The sequence below is a fragment of the Phalacrocorax carbo genome, chromosome 17 (assembly GCF_963921805.1).
Source record: "Phalacrocorax carbo chromosome 17, bPhaCar2.1, whole genome shotgun sequence".
Classification (NCBI taxonomy): domain Eukaryota; kingdom Metazoa; phylum Chordata; class Aves; order Suliformes; family Phalacrocoracidae; genus Phalacrocorax; species Phalacrocorax carbo.
Genome location: NC_087529.1, coordinates 9,413,613 through 9,434,719, shown reverse-complemented (window position 1 = coordinate 9,434,719; position 21,107 = coordinate 9,413,613). Strand labels below are relative to the sequence as shown.

General features: G+C 45.3%; 1 protein-coding gene across 8 annotated transcripts in view; it reads left to right on the top strand.

Moving 5' to 3' along the window:
* The window catches only part of COL26A1 (collagen type XXVI alpha 1 chain), a 196,430-nt gene that overhangs the window by 32,870 nt on the left and 142,453 nt on the right, over window positions 1–21,107 (top strand). For 6 of the 8 annotated variants that reach the window (XM_064468207.1, XM_064468202.1, XM_064468201.1 and 3 more), the window contains 2 exons: window positions 8,084–8,206; window positions 19,211–19,314. In XM_064468207.1, coding sequence (XP_064324277.1) covers window positions 19,242–19,314 — 73 coding nt within the window. In that variant the 5' untranslated portion in view covers window positions 8,084–8,206; window positions 19,211–19,241. The remainder of the gene's footprint in view (window positions 1–8,083; window positions 8,207–19,210; window positions 19,315–21,107) is intronic. The other 2 variants (XM_064468200.1, XM_064468206.1) reach the window with 1 other exon arrangement.

Below are 21,107 nucleotides of genomic sequence, written 5' to 3'. Positions count from 1 at the left end.
CTAATTCTTCCATTTTCATGATGAAGGTAATTATGGTTTAGGTCAACCATATTGTTTGATTCAGTTGGAACATGCCTCTAGTAAACTGAGAGGAGTTGGGTAGTGGATATAAATCAGGGACTTTATGCTAGAGAAATACTCCTTGTGCCTTCTCACCTCTTTCCTCTTATGCATAAACAGATACAGAGGCACAGTGGTGCATGTATTGAATGTGACTAACATGACTAACTTATTTCTGGTGCTGTCTGCCTGCTCAAGCTTTAAGTCCTCATCTGCCTCTGTTATATTCTGCACTTAGATCCACCCTGTACATACACTAATACATTGTACAAATGAACTAAGTGTGTGTAACAGACGAGTGCTATCATCTTCAGAGCCCCTCCTTCGTAGTTACAGCAGTTGGAAGGTGCCTTGTGAATGAGGTGGGGGATTGGAAGAGAAATGGTCTCATGGCTGAAGAAGCTGAATGTTGCTCTGGGGAGCTGGATTCCCTCTTTGTCTCTGAAAAAGATTTGCACCCGTGGCTCTATACTATTTGGCTATTCTGCTTCTAGGCTTTTAATAATTCCAGTAGGGAGAGGTTTTTCCCTTAACCCCTGTAACTTCAGTGGCTGCAGAAGGATAAGGCAAAATTTTGTGCAGTTGAAGTGAGTTCAGCCCTTGAGGTAATACTGTTTGGAAGGTCAACCATGCACACAACAAAGCAAGGAAAGCACAGTTAAATGCACTTGGCTGCAGAACTTGCTGAAGATTAAAGCTGTTGTGCAGACTGAACTGTATTTTCCTCCTAAGGTAAAGATTCCTCTAGGACTAAACTCCCTCCAGCAATCTCTGATAATCCACTTTGTGTGGGAAAAACTAAGACTGTTATTGGCAACTAAGTATTTGAAGTGCACTAAGCACAGAACATATTGGCCCCTGGGGAAGGGTTATGCTATTGGGAGGTACCTAGATAAATTGTCCCATCTTACTTTGCTAGCCAGAACTTATTTTTATGGTCACTTTTTAAAAACTCTTATCGGGGGGGTGGGGTGGTGTGTGCAGAAAGACTGGAGTTCCTTCCAATCTTTGTCTGACCAACACAGCGGAGTGGGAGACCTGGAACTTGTCTTATTCCTGTTCGTGCCTCTGGCTCTCTGCTGCTTCAAATGGCTGCTGCTGTCTGGCTTCAGAAACACCAGCAGTCTTCCAGTTTTATTCATTTCCCAAAATGAATGGGCTGTTACAAAGATTTTTCTCCCTTTTTCACAGGAGTCAGGGTAACCTCTATTAGTGACTCTGAAGTACTCAGTGGGAGTAAGGCATGTGTAAAACATCGATATTGACAAGATGATTACTGTGGCTTGTCATGTAATGGAAGTGCAGACTCTGCTTTGAAATTAACCTTGCCATCATAAGCTTGTGTACAGCCACCCCTCGCCCCTGTCAGGTGGTCTTTCATGGATTCCTTAGCAGTGGTCCATCAATCTACAGACTTGAATCAATTTATCAACTCTGAACATACTAATATTGTGGAGGCTGCTGCTCATAATTGAATTTTGTAGCTGGCTCTTTGCTGGACAATGAGTTGAATGACAGCCTTGGATCCTAAAACCTAGTCACCTGGGGAGAGCATGAATATAGTCAAGAAAGTCAAGAACAGGAGGAACTTAAGCCCAGCTTGGTTTTTGTCTGAGCTTTCCAGTAACATGATGGGATTGTTTCCTTTTTAGCCAGGTCACAGCAGTAAAGAGTAATCTGGTCACAGCCAACTGAATTAGCCAGTAAATTTGATCCTGATGAGAGTCAAAGTACATTCAGGGAGCGTGTATTTGTGAATAAGAAAGGAATAATGTAGTTATGTAGAACTGGACGGTTCAGGAAGAGATACCCCAGAGAGTATGGCAGCCTTTGAATCTGGTTTTGTTGACATGTAGAGGGCAACTTCTGCTCCTGGCCATGGCGGAGTATGTAAATAACTAGCTCCTCCTAACGATGGGCTCTAGCACACAACATATGCATTGCTGTTCTGGCAAAGTAAGTGGGATACTGTACTATTTACACACAGAAAAGGGCACAGTTTGCTTTCATTGAGTCAGAAAGGCAACTTTTTTTCCAGCAAAAGTCAGCAACCTTCTGATTTTATTGAAATTCCTCTCTAGGATTGTAGGGAAATTGATAGCTCCAGTGAAAAATGTTATGAGGAAACTTGGGGAAATCTACCTAACTATCAAAACACTCCTACTGTTTTCTGTGCCCTAAATGTTGATCTCTGCTAAGTATAACACACAGTATGTTATCCTTATGGAAACAAAAAGATAATTCAGTGCAGTTGTTTACACAGCACGAAGCTTAGGGTAAATCACAAGCATCAGAAATGCCAACCTTATTGAGAGGCTTCTGTAACATTTATTGGGAGTAAGGAGGGTCAGTTCATGCCTAGACACAGGCAACAGGTGCTGATGAAACAATCCTGCATATAAAGCCTTTTTTGTTTGGTTGGTTTTTTTCCCTTCCCAGAAAGGCTTTGCTTGCTTCTGTCTTGGCCAGTTAAGCCTTGGTGATTTGAGCTTTTGTGTTGTACTCTGTGGCATGTGCTTTCATCGGAAGTACTAAAACCACACTAAATCTCCATTTTTACTTAGCTCTATAACAGCATAAATGGCTTTGCTCAGAGTCTAACTTGTAGGATTGCCTACTAACAACCAGTTGGCTTTTCTCATGCGAACTCCCTAGAAGGTCTTCCAGGGTCCCCCAGGAGTCTGAGAAGCTTGGATAAAAGCTAGCAGTTTGGACTAGGAAAGAAGCAAACGTTACTTCTGGGGATGGCTCTAAGTTTATTGTGGTGTCAGTCTTTCTAACCATTCGCAGTGGGCTGATGGGTGGAGGGATCCCTTACGTATTTTGAGTGACGGGCTTAGGAAATGGTACTGTGCAAATCCAAATGGTGAGAAAGGGGAAGGAGGAAGCTTGTTGTCTGTCATTGTCTTCCCATCTGTGAAATGATTGCTCTAAGTGAATTGAGTCATGCTAGCCAGGAATTAAGCTTTGATAAGTGAGTATATGGCTGTTCTGGAACTTACAGTATTCTACTTTGAGTATTTGTTGCCTTATACTTCTCCACCCTCTGCAGTCCCTTTTCTCTCTTGCTGTAGAATTACAGGTTGTACAGACATCCAGAATCTCCAGAGTGTCTTCCTACAGAAGGAAAATGCAGCTCAAGCTCCCTGTGTAAGTCCAGCTGCCCTCTGAGGTTCTGTCAGCCTGCTCTGTGCATGCCCTGGAAAGTTAGGTTTTCTTGTCTCCTCCGGCATCCAGGTGCCTGAAGACACGCAGCACTGCTCTTGCTGAGTCAGCAGAGAGCTGGCAACTCCCTCCCAGCATCTGCTGAGGGAAGGAGCCATTTATGCTCAGAATAGTAGTCTTCAGAATATCTCCAAATGGAAGCAAACTATTGAGTTTGCTCTAGTTAGCTTGAAATGTCCACAGTAACATCCTGAACCTACACAGTAAATAAGGTTGGGTATCTGCTGGCATTAACACTTGTATTCCCTCTAGAACGACATGTTGTCAGCTGTGATCAAGATGTGAGATCTTGGTCTGTGTCCCTGGATTGAAACTAAATCAGTAGCTTGCAGGCCACAGCCTGCAGATTCTCTGTCTGTGAAAGTCTGCTAAGAATTAAATAGCCTGGGAGAAGAGGGGTATCTCTTTGGAAATGGCTGGGGAAAATGGACCAAGTTAGACTTGCCTCTGCAAGCAAAGCAGTGGAAATCCAATTCCACAAGGTGCTGTGGGGCATTGTGCTAAATATGCTGGTGACGAGCATGCATGAGATCCGACAGACCCAGCCCTAAAGGAGCTGCTCTTTGGATCATTTTGTTTGCTTGGTTGGGATATTATTTTTGAATAAGCAGCAATATATTCTCTGCCATCCTGGATGCATGCCAGTAAAAGTCCTAAACCTTTCTTGCTACCATCTGTATATAATATAAAGGGTCATTTATAATCTCTGTAAGCCATGATGGAGCCTTTCGTCACGTTGTGTGAAGCCCGTTTGCATTCTGGAGATTGTTCTTACTGACTTTTGGCTTGCAAAGAGAAATCTCGGGGTGGTTTTGTCTGTGTTTGTGCTGTTATATATGTGAGTACCAAGCTATATATCCTAATGCATCTCTGATCAGCTGTGTTCCTGTCTCTCTGTCTCACCTGCTTCTGTGCCACAGTAAAAACCAAACATCTACAAATGCAACTTTTAGGAAAACTATGCCTTTATGGAAAACTAATAGTGTGATGTTTTGCAAATTGGAATGTACCTTTCATGCCTTGGTGGGTACTTTTGTAATCAAACTCTTCCTTCTGTTGGTAAAGAGAGAAGGTAGAAAAATCTGTGTTCTTGTCAGATTATCTGTGTGTCTTTGGAGTCTGACTATTCCCCCCCCCCCCCCCCCCCCCCAATGATCCACACTGTGGTGGCTCTTCTTTAGAGAAGGCTCAAGAGTGCTGAGGTGAGGCGATGTTGTGGTACTTTATCACTGACACTGAACTCTTGGTGCTCCTGCTGAGGAAGGTGGAAGGCTGTCCTTAGATTTGCATGAAGGATCTAAGGTTTTGACATGAGCTATCAGTCCTGTTCAGTCTGGGAAACCCAGGTGATGGCTTCAGGCAAGGAAAGTGATGGAGAGCCTCAGGGAAGCTTCTCGCTTCCTATAATAACTGTTTCCTTTTATAACAGGTCCCTGAGCAGGTCATCTGAGGAAATAAACCTGGGAAAGTGTTGGGTTTCTCCCGTCACCAATGAGCAGGCTTCTGTCCTGTGCATGCAGAGTGGGAGCAGCCTTTACCTGCAACCGCTGCCTAAGGCTCTGTCACTAGATTGTAACATAGTCTGTCCAGCATGTCTTCCTTCTAAAGGCTTTTCCAACACAGAAATGACAACTTAACTGCCAAAATTCTTGAACTTGCGTGGGGATACATGTACTCGAACACCTTATTCCAAGGACCAGGTAGAGGAAAGATGCGAGACACCTACTCAGACAACAGCAGTTTGGGGCTTATTTGGAAAGAAAATCTGTGTGTGTGCTGCAGCACCCACAAAAGCCCTGGCAAAACCAGCTTTTGTGGGTACCTTAAAATAATGAACCTTTCTTGCAGTTTTTGACATAAGCAGCCTGCACAGTGCCACCTGTTTAGCTCCAGATCCACAAATGTAGCGCTAGACTCTCAAGCTGGTTGAAAGTAATCCTTGAAGGAGCAAGATGATGTTAAATCTGGGTCTATGCAAGGGAACACCTAAAAGGGTAATGGTTAGTTTCCAATTTCTCCTTAAGAGTTGCAGTTTGGAGCTGCCATTATACATTAACCAGAGCAGATAGGCTGCCAGATTCCCTCTGGCAATTCCAGAGCCTGCCTCCAACACCTGCCTTTCTCTTCTGCATTGTGCTAGGCTGTGCGGTGGTGTTTGTCTTTGTTCACCTTCCCACCTCATTTGCCTTCAGGATTATGAAGCTCTCTAGTGTCAGCATCAGATATGGAGAGTTTTGCTTAGAGTGCAGTTGAATTTTTTTATCTGACAGAAGTGCTTTGTGTGTACCCAAGAAGGTGGGACAGGTTGTCTTGGAAGCCCACCAAAATCAGCATTAGAGTGAAATAATCAGTGTTGGATAATCCAGCTCCACGCCATAGAAACGGTACTTCTTCCCAGATGACTTTGATGGGAGAACGCCAGAGAGATGCATATACAAGCTATGATATAGTCAAAGCACAGCAAGTGTAAATAAATATATGGATTTCATTGACAAACCAGGAAAATGGTCTTAACATGAGGAGAGGCACTTAAGTCCTTGATAATTATGCTCCGTTTTAAAACTTATTCTGAATTTGTTAGAATTCATGTCCCTTTATGCTCTGTTAGATGTTGCCAGAGTGCACACTACTGCATCATTCCTCTCCTGTGGTAGGACTAATTCCTTTCCCAAGTTTTGTTTTTCATAATTTTAGGGCATATGCTTCTGTCATTATCCTGTCAGGTTCTGTATATGTGCAGTTTGTTTTGCCTGATACGAAATGCTTTTGCCCTGAGGCTTGTGCAGAAGTGCTGGCCTTCCAATAGCTGTAAGCACTGTGCTAAAAACACGCTCAAGGTAAATCATACAGAACTGTGGTTTCCCCAACCCCTTTCATACTTGCCCTTTCTCCTGGCTGCTTTTCTTTCCATGCTCAGGTGGCTGCTCCCATGCTATGAGGAGATCTTATTCAGCAATACCCATCTGAACAAACCCCATGGCTAAGACTTGGAGAGATGAAATGGCTGATTGCACCATGTGTGCATGTGAAATTAAGAAGAAAACTTTACTTTGAACTATCACCTTTCCAGTCCTTAGTTCCCATCGTTGTTTCTTCTGGTTTTGCTCCCTAAACTTTGTGCAGAAGTTGTGTTGAGCCTGTTAAAGGATCTGCTGTCATCATATGATCTGAAGTTTCATTAATCTTTTATTCACCCCTGTTTTGCCCTCTGGTTCCGCGACGTAGATGTTAGTAGAGACATTTGGGTACTATGGTGTCTGGTCCCTATATATATGCCATAGATTCTCAATAAATCTGAGAGAAGTGATTCTCTAAGACCTCCCCACCAGCCTGGGGTCACCTGAGATGTAACTGTAGCCCGCGCTTCCTGATGAAGAACTGTGAGCAGGAGTAGTGTCTGCAGGGAAAGCTGCATGGCTCTACCTTGATGCAGCTAATGGGCTCCATGGCACCGGGTGGAAAGCCACTGCTTCCCTTGGTGCCCCAGCTTACCCGTCTGGCTGTAGCCAAAGGTTCCGTGAGCAGCCTGCTGGCCCCAGCTTGTCCATTGTGGTCTGCAGTGCTCGGCTTGGCTGCTGGCATGTGTACCTCCTATTCATGGGGAAAGAGAGTTATCCAGAGAGCCTCCTGCGGAGATGGGAGGGGAATCCAAAAGGGAAACAAAAAGCAACAAATGCTGTAAATGGCAAATGCTAGAAAAATGAAACTGCCGTGGGGAAGGTGGGTTAGGGAGGGAGGAAGGGATGTTCAGGTGCCTGTTTCCACTGTGCAGCAGTTTGATTTTTGCTATGCAAGGATGGGCAGCCACTGCGGTAACTGGAGATCAGCTGTACTGGGGGCTCTTACTTTAAGGCAGATGAGGAGCAGGACTCTTCTGCATGCCCAGGAAATACTTACACAACCACTTTGTACGTTTTGGAGCACAAGCTGGTGGCTGCACTTCCCATTAGTGTCCCCAGTTCTGATCCCCAGTCAGCAGGAAAGTGGCAAAAAAACGTGAACCGGTATTTGGCAAATATGAATGATGCTTGCAAAGGTCCTTCCTCCTCCTGGAGTGTGACACTGGAACCTAAAAACATATTTTTCAGAGAAGGTGGAAAGGGTCTATGTGTCCTGCTTCCCAGGGCTGATGCTGCAGTTCCTGCCTTCTCATATGCCTTATGGTGAGGAGGTGGTTGGTCTCACTCTTGTTTTCTTATGAGACAACATAAGACACTAGTCCCTCCCTCCCCTGTGTTTTCTCTTGCCCATTTTTAGACTGTAACCTCACCAGGACAGCAGCATGACTTGTTCAGCACCCACCTTGTATAAGCCCTGCTGACAATGAACTCCACACCAAAAAGCAGAATTTTCCAACTCAGATGTTGTTCGGAATGGTGGGAGGCTGGGGAGCGATACCATAATGAGCAGGATGAAATTAAGACAAGTACAATGGGAACTGCCTATCAAGAGATTTGGAATGCTTTTTTTTCTTTCCTTTTTTTTTTTTTTCTAAAGTCCTATTGTTTATGATAACTAACAGGCCTAAATTGTGTACTGTAAAACTCTGGCCTCTGAGGACCAAGCAAGAGGCGTTACTAGATCTCTTGTGGTTCAGGTTGGCAGAAGTAGGGAATCTTTCTGCAGCTATTGGAGGGAGAGGGTGGGGTGAGAAATGAAGACTGCAAGTTAGGCTAGCTATGGCTGGCAGAAGAAACAACCCCACCCCCAGATACTTGGTCTGGTTTTGCTACAGCCTGATATATGTTGGTTCAGCTTGCTGTCTTACTGGGGCTAACGGTGTCCTTTTTCTCTGCAGGCATTGGTGTCACTATACGGTTACACGGACGGTTTCCTGCCAAGTGCAGAATGGGTCAGAAACGGTGATCCAGCGAGTTTATCAGAGCTGCCGGTGGCCAGGACCTTGTGCCAACTTAGTGAGGTAAAAATCTTCATGTCTCATGTTGCCCAAATTTTCCTGCAATTTTCATTAAATTGGTTAGCTTTTAAGTACTGCCTAGAGGGTTGCAATCAATGGGTCAAATGCTGATATCCTGCTTTATTGGTGGTGAACTACAGGATGCCACTGGTGTTAGCTGCAGGGTCGTCACACATGAAGGTAAGCTTAGTATTAGGGACAAGTTACGTGAAACAGTTCAGCTTAGGTTGTAATGCCAGGTTGTACTTCTCGGCCACTGCTAGTCAGGCATGAAGCTAAATAAATGTAAAGTCCAACAGAGTGCAGTGTAACTGAACAGGGTTAGCAGGGATGCCGGACTGATGGCATGATGTGGGTTGCTGATATTGAGCCCTCATACTCGGGTCTTTAAGGGTAGTACACTGGAAAGCTTTGGTGAAATTCCTTGCGGTGGGTGATAGACAAAGGTAATGTGCCCTGTACCTCTCCGAGTAGAATTTCCTTATGGCGCGGCTTACTCCTGCATCTCAATATCCTTTAGAGACATGCGTGAAAGCACAATGTCCCCTCTCCCCAGATGAGAAGCAAAGCTTAGAGAATTGTCAAAAACTTGCCCTGAGTTTGCTGTTAGCCTGCTTTGCCTCTCAATCATTTGCACTCTTGGGACCCACCTATATTTAAGAAGGGGAGTGGGGGGAATGCGAAATAGCTATCGCAAGCTACCACTTTTCAGTACTCAGTGTCGTTGTGGTGTTGAGCTTTGCCTTCTCTGAAAGACATTCTTGGAGCAGAATAGTGTTGGCCACCTGTCCGGGAACTGGTACAAAAAAAGCCTTTGTGCTCTAAATTTACACCTAGCTCTGTAACAACTTCCCACGTAGACAAGCCCATAACTTATCTCACACAGCCAACCGACGCACCCACAGGGCACTGATTAGGGTCCTCTTGTAGTTGATAACCTAGCCAGAATATGGTTGAAATACCCACTTAAAAACCCAGAGATCCACCTTCCCAATCTGTTCTTGCAACTCTTCATCTGGAATTCACATTTTCCATGTGGCAGTTACAGCAGTTGGTTCTCCAGTTTCTACTTGGCCAATGGTCAGTCTAAGTTTTTTTCACTTGTAATATATCTGCTTTGGTGTCTCTTTGGTCTTGTTTCATGCAAGGCTGTGGTTGAAACACTTAATATTTTACACTGTCGTGGCCAAAATTCTGTTGAAGCTTTTTAATTTCCCAGGCTTCTTATGCACATAATTGTCATTAGAAACTTGTGAGCTTTCACCTTATCTCCTAAACTTGCCAAAAATCTTGCTTATTTTTCCTTGTTAACATAACTGTAGTTTCATAAGTACCAAACAATGATTGTGTTACTGGTAAAAATCCTTTCTGTGGGCTCCTGTGGTTGCTCATACACATTGATTCTTACATTGTTAACCCAGGGACTTCAGGAGTAGTGTGTGCTGTTGTGACATTGTTATTCATGGAACGTTTTCAGTTTCAAAAGTAGTTTGGTTCATTTGCCTGATGAGTCCGATTGTTTGGAGACAATGCAGAATGGCAGCAGACTTCTTAATTTTTCTTTCTATGTGAAAATATCATGGAAAGAATCTGGAGTTATTGATATTTTAGATCTCAGCTGGTGAAAGCTCAGCTGACAAGAGCTGTGTTTCTGGAAGACAATTACCATGAAGAAACCTACCAGAACAGATGGGAGGATGCTAATGCTCTACTCCCTTTGCAAGCAGAAGGAAATGCAAGTGAAGTGAATGGTACCCTTCCAAGGAAATGACTATATCATCTGTCCTCTAATCACGTGTCGTATGACATTCTTGCATGAAGTAAAGAAATGCCCTGGACCTCTATTTCCCAAGGACCTCCAGAAGGCTGCTGACAAATGCTGGAGCCCACCCAGTTATCAACAAAGGTAAAGCAGGAGTGGCATATGTTGGTTCCTGATTGTTTTCCTGTACTGCCACTGTACGAAAGGGGGAGTCCCAAGAACAAGTAGTAATGAAGTTGAAGCCACTGAGGTCCTGAGAGGTGAGTGTGGTGTTGGATAAGGTATCCCCACCCCAGACATCTTTTATAAGTGGTTGCAAGCTTTCGGCAGTGCATCTGACTTCTGATAACAGAATGAAAAACAAACACTAAAAATGATGGGTCTTGTGACATGGAATTACTGTGGGCAACTGTTGGTAACCCTCAGTTGTGTTTTATGGTTGAGGCTTATTGCCAGGGCCTACACAGCAGCCTATCAATGTTACGTCGCCGGCACCTAGGGATGTGTGAATAACTCTGTCTCTTGTCTGAGTCAAGCTGAGGTTTTATTTTTTTAAAATGGTGTTTTTCCCTCTCTTTCACCAAAATGAATATTGTCTCTTTAGGAAACACCAGTCTCTCTCCTAATTCAGGTGAATCCCGTCTCTTGTTTTCAGATGAAAACTCCTAAGGATAGCAACAAGGGAAAACAGTCCCCAAAGTCACAGGGCAGTTGAGTCCTTTTTCTATTCAACACCTCACTTGCTAGTGCAGTTCCTTGCAAGTTATCCATGTTTTCCTTATTTATCTGCTAAGAAACTGGCTTTGAATGGCTTGCAAACTTATACCAGCCACCGTGCTACACAACTTCCTTCGACAGGTCTCAGAAAATATCTACAGAAGATGACCAGAGCAGAAAACTCAACTTATGCCCTACTTTCTTCTTTCCCACCCCCCCCCCCCTTCCCCTAAATAGTGGTTTGAGAGTGATTCTGTACGTACTTTTTCAAAACAAAACAAAAAAACCCAAACCTCAAAAGCTATCTTAGTATGTCTGAAAGCTTTGGGTGATGCTGCTGTTTGCTTGGGAGCTGTCCTGGTTTTCTCAGGAATCTGTTTTTTCTTTTGATGAGCCTGCTGTCTGTGGTGCAGGGTGAAGACAAGTGCTTTGTGGTTAGTGTTGATGTTACCTCTTTTGTGTTTCAAACTAGCTTTTCCCAAAAAGAGAATGATGGATGTGGCATGGCAGAATTTGAGCCCATGGGATTGCTGCTTTGCCACCATGGCTCTCACTTACAGCAAAGGACACCTCTACCCATGTTTCATCTAATAGTGCTACTACAGAATTGAGGTCCAGAAATGCTGCAAGGTCAAGGGATAATCTCTCGGGGGGACATCCTAAGTAAGGATATCTTCAGTAGATACCTTCAACAGGGAAAAGCAGTGTGACTGGTATCAAACCTGATAGTGCCCCGTCCCAACACTTTGGAAAACACAAGAGAGGGCTTATCCTAGTTTCATGGACGGGGGAAGCAAAGAATCTCTTGTGTCACTAAATACCTTCTTTAGGTCACCAGTTCTTGAGCATGTTCCTGTAATATTAAGGATCTTCTCTATTTTGTCTACGGTCCTTAATTATTGCCTACTTGACTGTATCTGGTCTACATGACAGGTCCAGCAGGAATCCTTCACTGGGCCAATGCTTCGTTCCCATCAAACAACGTTGTTTGTTTCCTCCTTACCTTCTCTGTACCAGCACCTCTGTCTTTTCAGGTTGTCTGGAAGTCTAGCTTCTGGCGATGACAGGCTTATTCCAGGTCTTATTCTCCTCTAGTGAGATTTCTGGTGCCTGACCTTGAAGGGGGGCCGCAGCCAGTTTCATATGACATTACGCTTGACTGTAAGCAATGCAAAATGTCAGTAAGCCATTGGCATTATTTGGGCCTTATAGTATTTCTCCCAGCTGCAACCTGAAACAAACTGTTTTCATCTCCTTGTTTACAGGGAGTCAGCCATATCCCGGAGAGCTTTCATTCTGCCAGGAGCTTTCATTCTGCCAGCACCCGTTATCGCGCTGCTTGCTAGCAAAAGGGACGCCAGCCAAAAAAAAGGCATCTCTCAGCCTTGTGGTGACAGCTGAGAGGGGCTCTCTGTTAGAGAGACTCTGCTTACAAGCAGACATCAGTGTGGCCAGACAAGGATTTAATCTATTTCCTGTCTCCCATTCATTCGCGTTGTGTTTCTTTCCCTTACTGCTCAAACTGCAGCTCAGGGTCAAGCCTTTGACAGAGGAGTATCTGTGAGATCCCCAGCCTAGCAGCTTCAGTTGTGTGATGTCCTTGCTATCTGTTCACTTGCTCTTGGGAAGCTGGCAGCTGTACTTCTTTTGCAGGAGTGTCGTCATCTTGGCTGGGATGGGATGAGCTGCTCTGTTCTTGCCCTCCACCCCAGACTCTTTATTTAGCTTGGGTGCTGAGTTGCTCTGGAGCAGTCTTGGCTAGAGACTTTCCCTCAGCAGATCTATTCTTGAACTCTCTCCATTTGTGTAGTGAAGGCTTCAGCTTCTGTGCGCCATAGGATATGCCTTTGCTTTGTCACGCTACGAAGTGAATGGGCAACGTTCCAGCAGTCTGGCTGAAGCTCCTAGTGTACTTATAAAAATCGCATGCCATTTATCTGTTCGAAGGAAGGAATAAGGTCTCTAGCTCGGTGTTTCAATGGCAGCCTAATCTCTGGGTCTCTGCTGCCTGGATGGTTGCACCCAGCTCTCAGTAAACCCAGGCATCTGAATTACAACTCTTTTCCTGAGCAATCATTTTGCTGCAGCAGCTGCAGGCTAATGCCTAATCCTATAATCCTTAGGATTATAGGATCCTATATAGGGTCTTACATGCTCCTCAAGGCTCACAGAGAAGGGTGGTCCTATAGGCCAGGCAAGGGTTGGAGACCCGCATTCAGTTGCTGGATCTTTTGTGACTTCCTGTGCATTTGGTCAAGTGATGCCACCTCACCTGTAAGATGAGAACAGTATTTCTTTGGTCATATGGTGTTTTATGACTTTGAGAATAGGACAACCTCTTGCTATACCCTAATTGGCCAAAATGAGCCTGATTTTGATTAGAGTATTTGTGTATGACTGTTGCAGTCAGTAAAACAGTATCTCAGGAGGTAAATGAATGTGACGAACAGCCTGGCAGATCATGCGCTGTTACAGCCTTCAGAAGACAAACATTTTTTGCGTCAAACTGTTGTTGCTGTGAAAATCCCTATCTCACCTCTGGAAGCATGATGCTTCAGATTGTAGCAGGATATTCTGACTCCCCTCCTACTTGTTTCATCCTAGAAAAATGAATGTTCCCAGCAAGGTTGTGTGAGGTATTTTTTGTATCCTGCTATTTGTTGCTGTACTCAGTGGTCACATAGCTGTTTCGCTTTAGCCTTTGAGCATCCTGTCTCTGCAACGCTTTCTGGCTTCAGGGAATCTGAAGATTCCCCTGGAAACCCATAGCTGGCTTGTACAGGAATGGGCTTACCTGGTCTCCGAACTTTAGCAGGAGCCATTGAAACCCCAAACATGAAGTTACTCATCTGTCAGCTTCAAACATTGCTCAAAGGTGGGAGATACGGAAGTGGAAAACATTCTTGCAACGCAGCAAATCTAGGCTGTAATGCCCTTTCCAGCTGCCAGTCACTGCATGTTTATTTTCCTTTCAATACTCTATCTGGTTTGGCTTATCACAAATGCTGTGCACTTTTGACGTACTCAGTGTAAGCAGGCTACATTGTAAGCTTGCATGGATCATTCTTGCTATTTAGTGTTTTTGAATGTTGGGTTTTCTTCTTTGTTTTCATTTAAATTGAACACATTTCTGCTCCCGGAGGGACTTCACAAGCTAGTTTGCAGAAAAACAAAGAAGGAATTCTGCAGGCTCATCCATTTTGGTCTTCTCTGCTTTTGAAGACTATTGCCACAGGGTCAGTGGGAGAAGCTGGAGATCTATCACCCAAGAGATTGGCCTGTAGCTGATGTTTCTCTTCAATTTCAGAAGTAGTAATGCCACAGGGAAATCATACTGTCTGTCTTTCCAGTCAATTGAATAAGAAATCCCAGAGCTTATTCCAGTGCATTAAGATTGCTATTTGAAATCCTGTTACACACTAACTCTTCTGTGTGTTTAATTCCCTTATTCCGCTCCAAGATGTAGAGTTAATGCTTGAAAAAAAGATGCCCGCTCTGTTGTGCACACGTGGGATATAAACGTAGGATAAACAGTGATCCTGCAAACAGGATAGATAAGGAGCTCTGGGTGTGTGAGGGATTAGAGCTGTAGCACGAAGGCACATTCTCAGGTTTGGAACAGTGTGGACAGCTGTGTGCTGCTGGCTGGGCACAGGAGAAGGGCCATCTGCTTTGTAGGTTGCGCACAGGTGTCCTCAGGCTGCTAATTGAAGGCCTTTTGATCTTGCCCAGACAGCATGTCTGGGCACTCTTCCTCCTCGCTGGTAGGGAAGTGCAGTGCTGCTTTGCAATAGCACTGAGATCTAATTGTTAATAAAAACAGGAGCTGATGATTACTCTGGTGGCATAGAAACATCTGTCTGTGTCCTTTGTCTTCTTCCTTGGGACTGAGAGACTGTAAAGTATTGCTCCGTACAACTTGGGATGGGAGGTGTTTAAGTTTCTGTTTTCTGGGTTTTAGACTATTGAGCAAACCAGACATGCTCAGACTTAAACAGTCCCCTTCCTCCCCTTTGGCAAAGGCAGGAGACACGTACAATGGCCTCTAACACTCCTGCAGCTGCAGGTTTTGTTTTTTGTCCAGTGTCTGCAGGAGCATATTTGGATCTCCTCTGCTTACGTTCTTCCCTGGGGAACTACTGCCTTTGTGATAGGGAAGCTGGAAGAGCTGGGGCTGCGGGCGGGGGAGAGCACGGGTCTGATTCACAGTGATGGTCTCTGCCATGCTTGTGAGTGCAAACGTGATGGCAAAGGTGGTACTCATCCCTGTGTCAGCAGTGGCACTGGTTTGAGCCGAGGTGATCTTGTCTGGATTCCATAGAGAAGCTACCTGCTGTAATCAGTGTCTGCTAGGCTTTGAGAGGATAGTTACGATGGTCTGTCTGGAGTGGGGATGGTGGTGTTGGGAACCAAATACGTTCTTGATACTCCTCTGAGAAACGGACACTCTGGGTACACTCATAGGATATTCTTTTCTATGTTAATACTTGCCTAGCTCTTTCCAACCTCCCTTCTTTCCAAGACAGCCAAGTACTTCAAGATTTGGTTACTTAACCTGGCATTCAAAATCTGAGTTCAGAACACTCTGATTTTCTATGGGGAATTTTAGATTTTTGGCATGCCTGTAAATCAGGCCATGGGTACCAAAAATTAGAGGAACTACCACAAGCTTTTTCATCTTTTTTGTTTCTTTTTAATGCAGAGGTAGCATTTGTTAAAATGAAGATGGGTTGTCCCTGTTCAAAAGACAATACGCCAGTTTATATGTATAGGGTTGGACCCACTGGATTGATATGTGACTTCACTGCCATGAGAGTAGTAGGTAAAAGAAAGCTGGGATTCCTTGGTTTCCAGATTCTTTGCCCATCAAAAAGGCAAGTTCGTTCCTCTTGTTATCCTGAAACCAACCGGTAGGTGATGTTGAAACTTTCAACCTGGAACTTGAATAAAAATGAGTAGAAGCCTCTGAAGGCTGTTCCTGTGGTCGTCCTGGGCACAAACTGTAATGGCTAAATGAATCACACTAACAAAACCATCTCTTGTGATGTGGAAATGAGTTTCACACCTTCTCTCTTATGAAGTCTACATGTACAAATGGCTTTGTTTCCAAGTGTCAAAGGCCAGGGGAAATCCATAAAGGGGGAAGGTATTTCCTGTGTGTGACAGGCTGTCCTGCTTGGGTCATGGCAGAGATCACACGTTGCTCTTTGACCTGATTTTTGAGGCTCTGATCCAAGAATGTGACACTCTTGTGTCATGTTTGGCTGCTGTGTTCAGTGATGCTTCCTTGAGAGCAAGGGGAACATATCCTTGTGTGCTGAGGTGTGAGGCTTGTTGGCTGCCATCCCTCGATGTCTCCTGACCTCTCCAGTATTTCTAGCTTAATACCCCCAAATCAGTTAATCAGTCATCTCATGCTCCCTCCCCAAATTACCACTTCCTGGGCAGTCACTTAGACACAAGCAAGAGACTGTTTCCTAAATGATGATTGCATGCGGATGAGCTCCTGTAGCTTGTCTGACAGTGATCAGGCAGTCTTCAAGGACAGCCAGGTATTTGATCTGGCCTAGTAACAGCAGTGGCTGCTAGTTGAGTTTTCTGGGTTCTTCCCTTGGTGTTGTCCCACTCCCTGGGACCTTGCTGTGAGCCTCAGCAAACACGTTGGTAAATGACACCTATCTCTTGCAATAGAGTGGCAGGTCCTGGTGGTTTGCTTCTCTGAAGTGCTTGGAAGCCTTCTGCTGAAGGGGACTGTGTATGCTGAGCACATTCTGTGGCTGTCTGGGAAGCAGAGAGGTGCAGGTCGTGGCTCATCCTAACCTGTTCTCTTACTGCAGTTTTGCAGATTTCTACGCCAGCGTTTGTGGCTTCGGTGACTCCAAGAGAAAGGCTTTTCTCTATTCTGCTACCAATTCTTTGTTTCTGCCTGTTGTGTTTTCCACATGTTTTCATTCTGAGGTTTCTGATCTTTAACAGGTATCTTCTTCTCCTCTCCTTTTTCTGTGTTTTTTCCTTTCCTTCAATTGCAACATGTCAGGTATCCGACAGTGGCGATGTTTTGATAAAGGAGTTTTCTTTGCTCCCCTCCTGGAACAGCAGTCAGAAATCTCCGTGATGTGATGACATATGTAACAACAGACCTTGGTGCTATGTCACATGATTGAGGAAAAATGCTATGAAGAACAGAGCAACTTTAGAGCAAATTGGAGGTAGCAAGCTGGGACTACTTTGCATGCCTGACTTGCACGATGCTGAACAGAGCTGCAAATGTCGGGACTCTTCCAGGAAATTCAGGGTGGGTGGTAGGCTGTGACAGCTGAGCTCCACGTTTGTCATGCCCTGAGAAGTCCTCGCTCGTTTGAGGATTAAACTATAGCTACTTCCCCGACACAGAACTGCTGCCAAGATTCCAGTCTGGCTCAAGCCACTCTCCACACTTCATAATGAAGTTTGAGAGAGCTTTAACATCTTGGTGTTGGCAGAAACATGGTTTTAAAATCATGGTGTGGTTGGAGACTAGCTGGCTCCGGACACTGGTAACAGGGCTGGAGACTTTCATCTCAAGGTCAGACCCAGCTGTTGTGTTAGTGACGAAGTCATGAACTTCTGACTGATGGTTCGGGGCTTATGTGTGGAAAGATGCCTCGAGTCCAACGCCAGGATTGGGAGTCGGGAGACTTGGGTTCAGTTCCTGAACTTTGCCAGAGCTGTTCTGAGATCCTCAGCAAGACGCTTAGTCTTCATGCCTCAGGTCTCTCTGTGAAAAAGCACTGAAGGTCTACCTACATCAACGTGGTGCCAAATCCTCAAATTCACTCATGACTGCAAACTCCTGAACACCATTGGATGCAGAAGCGCAAAGAACTAGGTGGGACGAGCTGGCTCTGTCCAGCTTGTATTAGACAAGTGCCTGGATCACAGTTGTAGGTATTAGCAGTAACTGGCGTGCTTTTTGGCAACTTGGAGGGTGAGGACGTAATGTTCTTGGGAGACAGCGTTGCTCTCCCATCGCTGGGCGATGCCGTTCCAAGTGCAGGCAGCCCCGTGCGCAGGAGCAGCCCTCCTCTCCGGTGGCTACAGGAGAGAAGATTATTTCTGTGTTTGGCAGATGGCATAAATAATTAGCAACAGCTTACTGAGAAATTAGTTTCCCGAAGACTGCGTAAGCCACGACTGAGGTGCTGCCTTCTTTCCAAGACATACATGGGCAGCCTCTCCTGGCAAGCCTTTGTTACTGCTCTTCAGAGTAATTGCACCAATGTCACTGCAGTGCTGTCCAGGAGGTACAGCTGTGCCTGCTACCCCTTGGAGGGGTTTTGAATGAGATTCATGCGATTTCTAGCTCCATTTTGGCCTTGTGCCCAGCTGAGTCCGGGGTAGTGCTCCAGGCGGAGCAGGCCGGGGCAGCGCTCCGTCTCCTGGCAGATCTCGGCACTGCGGGAAGAGGCTCTTCCCCTGAGGAGACCCGGGTGCTCCGGGCTTGTGTTTGCCTGGCTTTGAGAGAGAAGCATAAAGCTGCAGCCTGCAACACTCTAATCCTAAAGCTTCAGCCTCTCCCTGTGCGTGCCAAATTCCTTTGGCTGTTAAATAAGGGTAGGAGTTTTGAGGAGAGCTTGTAGAGTACAACTTCTGTGTTTGCTTTTAGCTTTGTGCATAGCAGCAGTGGCTTGTCTGGCTGTATACTGGGAAAACTCCTATTTGCCAGCTTTGAAGGGCTGCTGTTTTAAAAGAAAGGCTGGCATTTATGCAACTATCCATTTTGCATTGACTTCAGAATCACTGGTGCCTTGCACAGGTCTGCTTGTGTCTGCAGGTAGCCCTCTAGTTTCCAATGGGGCATGGCCGTACTTGTGCTTTAACTGAGACCCTGGGGGTGCCGCGTGCTGCACGCAGAGCTAACAAATGTGTCCTGCAGAGCCCTGGCTGTGGTGAGGAAGAGCGTAACCCTATTTCACATGGGGACTGCCAAGGCACAGGTCAGCTAGCTAGAAAAAAGGCTCTATGCAGATCACTGATGTGGTGGTGCTTCATGATCTTTATCACTGACGCGTTGACATGTCCTAGTTCTGAGTGGTGGGGGTGGGAGAAGGGAAGACACCCAAGAGTTTTATGCCATTTCTGTGAGAGTGATGTTTTGGAAACTTGTTAGTACTGAGTGAGGAAAGGCTAATGCCAGCCTTTGATGTCAGAGAAATCCACGTGGAGGTAGAGTGAGGGAAACAAGGGTCATCTCCGCTACTTGCAATGACTTGGTAGCGATGAGACCTCCGCAAAGCATACTGGCGATATATTTGGGGGAGTGGTGTGGGGAAGAGCCAGAAGAGTATGAAGGCTTAATGAGAAAAATAAGGGTTGTTAAAACAGATCCATGCTGTGGTAAACCTTTGCTCTGTTATTTTGCCTGTCTCCTTTTTCTGAAGCTGCGGGTGGCTGGGTGCTCTGGGGATATATCCAGGCAGGAAGGCATGCTGTGAATTAGTAGCAACACTGCCCTTGAGTGCATTCTACAGACTACTTCTTTGTGTTAGTTACAGGACTCTCATCAGGCCCACGTACAAAATGTCCTACCGAACTGTGACCACGCTGGAGTGGAGGTGCTGCCCTGGCTTCACTGGGAGCAACTGTGAAGAGGGTAAGTTACCCAGCAATTCATCTGTCCTTATAGGGCAGCAAGGGGGTGTGTGAATGGACTGGCTGGGTTGAGCTGGGTTTTTTCCTTAATTTTCTCTATGCCTCTCAACCACAGGAACAAATAATTTATTCTCTTCATTCTCCATCATTATCTGAATGCTTACACACAAGCTCTGAAAGGTGGGCTTGGAAAACAGACCATACTTAATGCCTGTAAAGAAGCCTGACAGGGAATGGGGTTAAAAAATGAAGAAATGGATACTCAGGCATGACCTGTTTGTAGATGTGCTCATACTTGGTGTCCCCATTGCACAGTCCTTCAGAAAACTCACTTTCTCCATGCCATTGTGTTATCTTCTCCATGTCCTATCATCACCATCAGTTGCTGAACTGATAAAAGCTCTGGTGCCTGAATGGCTGCCTGTAAGAGTTACACCTGTAAGGTCTGGACACAAACAGTATGTGTTCCTAGAGAGCTTTGAATTAAATTAGGCACCTTTGGATCCCCTTCCCACCTGCCCCTTGACTTACTGGTGCAACATTCAGGTTGCGCAGTGCATGCGAGAACACAGTTCTGGGTCTGGCATCTGATCTTTCACACAGAAGAAAACACTGGGCTTTTTCCAGAGCTGGAAGAGAGGAAAGTCTTTTCCCTTTCTCATCATGATGGACAAAAAGGGCATGTTTTGCATTTTCCTTCCTAATATGTTCTGCTTTAACTGTTGCTTCTGGGGCTTTGAAACAAGTCCTGCTTCTCCATTGAGTTTCAGGTTTAGGCACTAAGGCATCTGCTGAATCTGTCATGAGTGTTCATGGCTTATGAATGGGAAAGAAACTAAGCCTTGAGTTTCATTTGTATCAGGTCAACACAGCATGCCTCTGCGGGCTGGTGAAGGGTCATTGGGGGTGTCCAGCGTCTCCAAGACTCTGCTGTTTGTAGCTGCCCCTCATTTCCTTTGTGCTGCAATATCTTGGTGCTAATCACACAATCCAGGTAGATCTCTAATCAGGAAGTTGTCTCTTTACAGTCGCAAAGAATGATGGTTGCAGACAGCAGCTAGCTTCAAGTTCTGAGGAAACAATAGCTCCCCAGAAGCTCAAGAAAAGTCTTAAAAAGTGACAAATCTACCCTAAATTGCAGTCTGCAGGAGAGAGCTTTGCATTTTAGTATGCTGCTAAAAGAAGTGAGCCTGGGAAAGAGAAGCTGCTGTGTGCAGCTTGGGTTTTTACCTGTCGCTGCGGGGGAGAGGGGTGCTAGGGATTGTGGCAGAACTGTTATTTCCAAAGTAGCTGTAGCTCAGCCTGGCTGCAGATCTGACCAGGGACCTGAGAAGCCTGTGTGTGTAGCCTGTTCGTGCCTGTAGGTTTGGACAGGTGTGAGTAATTACAGCTTAGTGGTGTTGCTGGTGTAAAGGAGAGAATCCAGCTCCCTCCCGCAGTGCCAGATCTGTCTCACTAGAGTTTAGTGGAAATAAAAAGCCAACATAAGCTTGTTTGAGAAAGTCAGCAGCGATCTCACAGGAGCAGGTCTGCACAACGAGGTGACAATTTTATGCAGTCAGTTTTCAAGGTGGAACTGTTCTTTTGGGCTTGGATATGGTCTGCGGAGTGTGAGCAGAAAGCCAGTAGCAAGCCCTCACTTTCATGTGTGAGATTCTTTTTACTTTTTTTTCTCCTCCCTAAAACATCTGGTGTTACCGACAGTCTCATATCCTTGAAAGGAGGAGGAAAATAAAAATAAAAAAACCCACCAAACCCTTTCTAGTACAGCAGGGTTGTGTCATTTAATTTCTA